This window comes from Chiloscyllium plagiosum, chromosome 5 (genome assembly GCF_004010195.1).
Source record: "Chiloscyllium plagiosum isolate BGI_BamShark_2017 chromosome 5, ASM401019v2, whole genome shotgun sequence".
NCBI lineage: Eukaryota > Metazoa > Chordata > Chondrichthyes > Orectolobiformes > Hemiscylliidae > Chiloscyllium > Chiloscyllium plagiosum.
The window spans coordinates 72,443,717-72,451,858 of NC_057714.1; the positions used below are offsets into that span (position 1 = coordinate 72,443,717).

Sequence of the window (8,142 nt, forward strand, 5' to 3'; positions counted from 1 at the left end):
GTAAAACTTTGATGGATGTGGAAGGCTCCTTTAGGGCCTTGGATAGAGGTGAGGGAGAAGGTGTGGGCACAGGTTTTACAGTTCCTGCGGTGGCAGGGGAAAGTGCCAGGATGGGAGGGTGGGTTGTGGGGGCGTGGACCTGGCCAGGTAGTCACGGAGGGAACATTCTTTGCGGAAGGCGGAAAGGGGTGGGGAGGGAAACATATCCCTGGTGGTGGGGTCTGTTTGGAGGTGGCGGAAATGTCGGCGGATGATTTGGTTTATGCGAAGGTAGGTAGGGTGAAATATAGATGAATCTATATTTACTTCAGAATCCATGCATATGATTATTTGAAGGATCTTAACTAAAACATATTATTAAGGTAACCGATTGATTCAATAATTAAAGAGAGTCACTAACTAAACGTAGTGTGAAATGTTCTTATTTATGTCTTATGCGTAAACAACTGCATATTCCATCTCAGTTCTGTTATCTTGGGTCCACAGGGCTACTATTGATCGAACATGTGCAGACTACATTAAGCAAATATTTTCCTAAGCTCTCCAGCTACTGTCAGCCACGTTCTGTTGCATTGGCTACAGGCAGCCGTTGAAATTTTGTGCTGCTCTGTCATGGTAAAGTCTACTGCCTGGGCTGCAGCACTGCCCTCATCGTGGGGGAATATGATGAAGTGGTATGATCTGAGAGGAACCCCATTGGTGACAGTCTGAATACGTTTGTGGTTTGAGCATTACTAGATCCTGTACAAATCACCAGTGAATCTTTGGCAGCAGCCTGTTGCATAAATGTTTAGCGCAGACGTCACCTTGACAGGTATTAGGATAGGATGGTTGTCGAGAGTGTGGTGCTGGGAAAGCAAAGCAGGTCAGGCACATCCGAGGAGCAGGAGTATCAACATTTCAGGCAAAAGCCCTTCATCAGGGTAGGATGGCTATGTACCTCTTCAAGTCAGAGTCCTGCTTCAGCAGATGGCCCAGCTATGTGACGGTGTCCTGGGCCATGCTTAGTTATCAGCAGCAATGCCCTTTGCTCATCTGAAAGAAATGGCATTGAGAACAACAGATTCTGGACTTTCTGTAACTGCTCTGCATCCCAAGGTGTCCTACAGCTGTGACTTCACGAGGAGTCACTGGAGGTTCATGCTGATCTATTTGTTTATTCTCATTTTCTCCTTGTCTTTGTTGCATTGTTACCCTAGTGATGATGATCGTGCTGTGGAGGATCCATTGGTAACAGCACCAATGCTGCTTTGTGTGGTATAATCAGCATTAGAAAAGGTTCTCAGTCAGCATTTGCATCACAGACAAATGACAGTTTAGTATTGTCCTCGATAAAGTGGGACAGAGAGGACTCCAACAAGGAGGGCCATGGAATAATTTCCCATGATTGTTTGACCAAGTGGACATTATTCTTTTGCATTCAGCACAAGTCATTTCACGTAGATAAGTGTGGTGAGACCTTCCACCCCTCCTGCCTCAATTCCCAAGAAAGGCAATATTGCAATATCAGAGCAATGTGGCAAATATTTACAGTTCAAGATGAGAGGAAATTAGCTCTATGTTTTTGTGCAGCCCAAGAAGATCTTGGGGTAATGAATGTGAATTGTGCAGGTGACACTTTTAAGGTCACTTGTAATTACTTCTGATTCAGAGAAATGACAAAGATTGCATCCTATTACAGTTGGACACTGCATGTTTTCATGAAATATTTCAGGAGCTTCCCATGAAGTGTACCTGCAATTCTGGGGACTGCCGGTCAAGCTGGAGGCCTGGCAGAGCATGTAGCAAGCTGTAGTGGGCAGGTATCCCCACTGACTTTCCTGTCTGGAACTGGTCATGTGTACTTTCTCTCTGTCACTTGGGAGAATAGGAGATTGCATATAAAGGAGGCAAGATTAGGTACAAGTGAGGTGTTAATGCATAAGAGTAACTCCTGTTAAGTTACTTTTCCCTGCTCCCCTCCACCCCCTCAACAAACTTCTATTTCCTCTCCCTTTTTTCAATTCCTCCTGTTCACTTCCCAAACTTCTAAATAAAAATACTTATTTACTGTCCATTTTCTCCATATAAGGGTGATGTGGTTAGAAAGGGAAAGGTGGGAGGCTGACATTTGTTGTTTGCAAAACATTTGTTAAACTAGTAATTTTGTATAAATAATCCTTTGGAATAAATCAACTAATGTATCTATGCTGTGGCTGACATTGATGAAGTGAAGTTTTACAGACAAACACTAGCATTTTAACATTGACATTTTCATGAGAATCAGCTTTAAAATGTAAACAATGTTTATGGTAAACCACCTTAACAATATGAACAGGACCTCTCCTTTGCTGAGTTGCCTGGATCTTTGTCACCCAAGATAAATTCAGACTGGATTCATTAGTTTCCATACCTGTGACCAAAAAATGCAAAAGGCTTCTCTTTAAGGCAGGGCAACAAGACGCTGGAAATTTCTTCAATAAGCTGCTCAACGCTTTGTGTAATAGGCTCCTTAGAACGGGTTTCTCTTCCAGGAAGGCGTATAGAGTAAACTGAAATTAAAGAACTTGATTATTGGTGTCACTGCATCTGCAAATTTCAGAAAATAGGCGATTTGTTACTGGAATAGCAGTCAGAATGAAATCTCTTCAGACATTTCACACTGTCCTTCCATACCAAGTCATACCATTAGACATTTCCTTATATCTCAGGAATTACTGTCATTTCTTCTTATGGGGTAGACAGGTGCAGCAAGGGAAAGTGAGATAGGCTGCCAATCCGCCTCCTCCCATTATTTAGCAAAGTAGTGACAAGACTGCTGGGCTTTCCGGATGACTGTATAAATGAGGACAACAAAGGTCAGACAGGAACACAATTGTAAGCTTCACCACCAATGTTCCTATCCATTTACCACCTGACTAGGGGTGGTAGAGTAAAAGAAAATCCAGGCCCAGTCCTCTACTAACTTGGCCATAGAACCATCTCAAACTTTCATCATGATGCAAGTATGCAGACAGAATCAGCTATCTTTCCATTCTGATAGGGAACAGAGTTTAATCAATAGACATGAAGCTCAAGACAGCTTTAAGTTTGAAACTCTTTCTGTTATAGATTGGCAGTTTCACTTTTCTTAAGAACTGAATTTTGACTTTTCTAGAGCATAATTTGCTGTTGATTTATTGGAAGTCCAGTGAACTAACAGCTGTTGTAGCAGTGGTGTTACCCAGGGGAATATCAGAATGCTATTGATAATCGGTCTATTCAGTTATATGAAACTTGTGATTTGGTGTAGACAGAGTTCTGAACTGAGGGACAGTCCACAGTCATATTTGCTTTGTATATTTAACAGAAAATACAGATCTCAATACTCGTAGCTGTTACCTTCTATCAAACTGGTAAAGTGTTTTCCCCACTGAGCATAATGAATAGATCCACCTCCAGCCCAGGGAAAGCAGATGAGTCTGAAAAGAGCTTCAGGTCTTCGATGCAGACAGTTAACTATTTTATCCATTTCTGTAACAGAATCAAATATTTAATTAAAAATTGTGGACACTCACGAAATGCAATCATGATGCTTCAATTTTAGATCTTTGAGCTGCGGTACTGAAACTGTGTACTTTTTTGCTTGGGTATCTGAGTTTGGATCTTATTATAAACTATTAACTTAGCATCAGAAAGTTGAGAAATATTAGATAGAATCTCCACATTCAATTGGCAGAGGGAGAGCCATGGAGGGTGTGTGAGAGAGAGGCAGGGAGATGCAGGGAGGGAGCATGTGTGAAAGAGAGGGAGGGAGGGAGTGTGTGAGTGAGAGAGGGAGGGAGAGCTTCATGACAATTGGCAGAAGCTTACCTTTATTAGCTAATTGCAACATGAGTTGGATTTGAGGGTTACACCTAGTGAGATTTTTCACCATACTCCTCTCATAAATGCTTGCAACATCTTCCCCCATTTATTGTCACCTCTGACAACACTAACCCAGTGTGTCCTCTTTGCTGCCTACTCATGCTGGACACCACCCACTTACATCTCTTTTAATGTATGCTTCTCTCCAAGCCCAATAGGGCAAGAGGAGTCAATAAAGGTGGCGAGCTGCCTGACATTCAGCTCTTGACCTCTTAGGAGAAAATCCTGACTCTGACTGACCATGTTTATGCCTCTTGACTGGTATCAGAGGCTGTCCTTGACTTACAATGAAAGGCCATTCTGTTCAAAGGCTATCTCCTTTGAGTTAACTAAAACTTGCAAATAAACTTCCTGGCTTTGGGCCTGCACTTAAATGGCATGGGAATATGGTAGTACTGTAGGCCTGGTATCATGAGCAGAGAAATAAAGTATAAAAAGACAAGGGATGCTGTGAGCACCGAGGTAGACCCAGAATGAGCTAGCAACCCAACAGTAAACAAAAACGGCTGGATATACAGCCTGGTCTAGTCCATGAATTGGGTGTGTGTGACCCCGAATGCAGAAGGTCTTTGCAACTGCTTTACAATAATAGTTGCTGGCACAGCCTGTGGTACAGCATTGAAACTCAGAAGTGTACTGTAAGTGGATTGGAGATGCACCATTAGAGATGGTGCATATCAGATACCGATGTCAATGGATTGTGGATGAGTTGGCAAATGCCCATGAAGCCTCAGTGCCTGGTGTCCAACCTGGAAGTCTTTTGGAGCAAACAGTGGACTGGAACCACCAGGTATCCCACTTTAAGTTCCAAGATAAGAACTCTAAACATCTAGCTTGTTCAAAGCATTTGGAAGCAAAATATTAATGTGGAGAGTCTGGCTGTTCAAAAGGCATTTAACTAGCGAGAAATCTGGGAGGCAATGGCCTAATGGCATTATCGCTAGATTGTAAATCCAGAGACAAAAACAGAAATTGCTAGAAAAAGCTCAGCAGGTCTGACAGCATCTGTGGAGAGAAATTAGTTAAGGTTCTGGGTCAAGTGATCATCACTGTTCTTAGGAACACACTCTTCCTTCCTCACTTCTTTGCCATGCAGGTCTGCACTGTTTAAACATCATTCACAGAATCAAAGAATGACACTGCCCTGAGAGAGGACTTTCTACACATCCCAGGTTATTATAATGAAAACAAAAACCTTCCAAAGCTAACTTCTGAGAGATGCAACTGTACATTTCTCTTTAATCTAAAAAAGTGCCACTCACCACTTATTTACATTCAGAATTTTAAAAATTTGGATGTTTCTGTTATTTTTAAACCTTGACTAATTTTGTACATACACAGTCAAAGGATCCTTCAAACCCAATGTTTCAATTTTGCCAACAAGCCCATACGCGGTATAGTGCCTCAAACTCTTTTTCGCCAAGATACAGGACACAAAGCATCAGACTGCCCTCACGAGTGACGAGAGGACTAATGACAGTCCACCACCTGAAATGTTGCCTTTCCATTCCATCCCTGGAGAAGCTACCTGATCTCCAGCATTCTTCGTTTACCAACACAGCAGGCCCTGTGTCATGTCTAAATTTTGGTTCAGACTGCTTCCCACGTTTACTGATAAAAACTTTTCTGGCAGCGATGCCAACCTGAGCGCACGGTGGAAACATTTCACTCGGTGTAACTAATTTACATTTACTGTGCGGGTTGACGGTAGCCTCCAGTATTGGTAACACAGTAATGCAGACACTGCCCCCCACTCCACCCCACCCCCGCAGCCGAACAGCCCTTTATAGAGGAAATACATTTACACACACAAATCTCATCCGAACAAAGCCCTGGAAATAGCCGGACGGGCTCAGCCTTGTTGAGTGCTGGAACGAGCAGAGGTTGCAAGGTTGCCCAAGCAGAGGCTCTGCAGGGCGGGCAGAACAGAGCGAATCCCCGGGGGGTGGAGGTGGAGGTGGAGGAGGAGGAAGCAGCCAAAATCTGGCTCTCCTAACCTAATGTTTCCACCTACCCCCCACGCCTCCCCATTTCTAATGATACAAAGTTATCTCAAATCAGACGGAAATCACGAAAAAATTTACTCAACGACAAAATACTTAAAAATACACGAGGGGATTATTTTATTGAAAAAAAATCACACCCACAACTGGATAAGATCCAATCCCACCCCCGGAAATGTCCACAGGGAGTCAGTGTGTAATGTCAGGTTTATTTTACCGACAGCGTCACCAATTATTTAAACATTTGGAGCTGCGCTTGTTATTTTTAATTTATAGAACAAAATCCCTGCGTTCATATCGATTCCAATGTCCTTGACAGAGAATAAAAGCTCAAGGTGCAAACAGAAGAGAACGAGATTGAGAGAGACAACCTTTTAACCATATTAAAATATGGTTTAAACATCACCTTTTTGCGGAGTGACAGAGACAAAACCCGGAATTGCCGCAGATCAGGCAGGTGCATTGCCAGTCGCTCTCGGGACCACCGCAGCCACCGTTTGCGGGGCGGGTGTGACGCGCTAGAAAAAGGAGAAGGGTGTCGGGTGATTATGAGGGGCGGAAGCGAGGCGACACGCACGGAAAAGGTTGGGTACATTGTTGCGAGGAGCGGAAGTGAGGCGACACGGACCGAAAAGGTTGGGTACTATGGTTGGTGACGGGGGCGAGTTGGAAGTGAGGTGAGTGAGATGGGGACGTCGTGCGACAGTACGTGACGGAAGTGGCGCGCGAGGATGTTCTAGTCGTTGGGGCTGAGGGAGGAGGGGTCGGGCCAGGGAGTTTAGAACAATCGCGTCCTCTGGTTGGTAGACGGTTCATCATATTACTGAGTCTGGAAAATTTGCTCAGTAACAAAAATAAATCAAATTAAACCAGGAAGACAGAGTAAGTGACTAACTGAAGAATATGGGTATAAAATAAGAATGTCTGCTGCAGTTCAGGTCATTGCTTTGATGAGTTATGTGTTGTCGGGCTCTGTGTAAAATATACTCGCTGTGCGTAAGTACATTAAAATCTGTCTACATTTAAAATCCCCGGGCGGTATATTCCTCTGTTGTCCACACTCCAATCACGTTTCCTGTTTGTACAAATATTTTTTGGATGCGAACAGGTGCCTGTGAGGATGGTGTTGTTGGCTGCAGCCTGATAGTTCGGGGTTTAAAGCCCCACTGTGAGAGAGCTGAGCACACAGTCAGGGCTGACACTCCAGTGCGTTACCGAGGGACTGCTGCACTCTTCACAGTTGCTGCCTCTCCTTGCGATCTTTCAGCGAGGGCCCTGTCCGCCCCCCCCGAGGTAAACATCAGTGTTTACTGCTCGATAACCCCGGCACGGACACGATGGGCCGTAGAGCCTCTCTTCACGCCGTGAGACGCTATCCCTTTTTTTTGTTTGTTTAAAACGTCAGGGCAGTTCTGCCCAGTGACCTGACCAATATTTATTCTCCATCCCACATTAGTCCAATTGCTATTGTTGGACAGTTCTGCTGAGTTTCCTACAGTTACAAGCAATCACACCTCAAAAGTGCATCGCTGGTGGAAGTACTTTGGGGATACCTGGAGGTTGAAAGGTTACCATACAAATGAGAAAATTTATTCTTAATTTTTGAACCCGGTCTGCAATATTGTTGAAAGTAAAGTTTACTACCAATATTGGTAACCTTGTATAACTTCAGTTATTTTACAGTATTAATGGCAACTTAATGGACTGGGATAAACAAATACAGAACATAATTCAAATATATTTGATTCTAAGTTTGTGCGAAGATTTGTAGCTCGGGATCTCATTGTTGTGGTTCTGTTCACCCAGCTGGGAATTTGTGTTGCAGACGTTTTGTCCCCTGTCTAGGTGACATCCTCAGTGCTTGGGAGCCTCCTATGAAGCGCTTCTGTGGTATTTCCTCCAGCATTTGTAGTGGTTTGAATCTGCCGCTTCCGGTTGTCAGTTCCAGCTGTCCGCTGCAGTGGCCGGTATATTGGGTCCAGGTCGATGTGCTTATTGATTGAATCAGTGGATGAGTGCCATGCCTCTAGGAATCTCCTGGCTGCTATCTGTTTGGCTTGTCCTATAATAGTAGTGTTGTCTCAGTCAAACTCAGACAACAACTCACCAGGACAAAGGGCCCGATACCCAGCATGAGCAAAACCGACTTAGTGTACAAAATCCCATGCAAGGATTGCACGAAACACTACATAGGACAAACAGGAAGACAGCTAATGATCCGCATCCATGAACACCAACTAGCCAAGAAACAACA

General features: G+C 43.9%; 2 protein-coding genes across 4 annotated transcripts in view; one reads left to right on the forward strand and one right to left on the reverse strand.

Moving 5' to 3' along the window:
- LOC122549991 (S-acyl fatty acid synthase thioesterase, medium chain-like) overlaps nt 1-6,430 on the reverse strand; it is a 22,779-nt gene extending 16,349 nt beyond the window's left edge. For 2 of the 3 annotated variants that reach the window (XM_043690332.1, XM_043690330.1), the window contains exons 1-3: nt 6,295-6,430; nt 3,361-3,492; nt 2,393-2,531 (exon numbers count right to left, since the gene is read on the reverse strand). In XM_043690332.1, coding sequence (XP_043546267.1) covers nt 2,393-2,531; nt 3,361-3,490 — 269 coding nt within the window. In that variant the 5' untranslated portion in view covers nt 3,491-3,492; nt 6,295-6,430. Of the gene's footprint in view, nt 1-2,392; nt 2,532-3,360; nt 3,493-5,694; nt 5,918-6,294 lie in introns of those variants that run through there. The other variant, XM_043690331.1, reaches the window with a different exon arrangement.
- Nucleotides 6,431-6,614: 184 nt separating this feature from the next.
- Nucleotides 6,615-8,142, forward strand: part of crot (carnitine O-octanoyltransferase) — an 85,826-nt gene continuing 84,298 nt past the window's right edge. The window contains exon 1 of the mRNA XM_043691042.1: nt 6,615-6,770. The gene's annotated coding sequence lies outside the window, so the exon portion shown is untranslated. The remainder of the gene's footprint in view (nt 6,771-8,142) is intronic.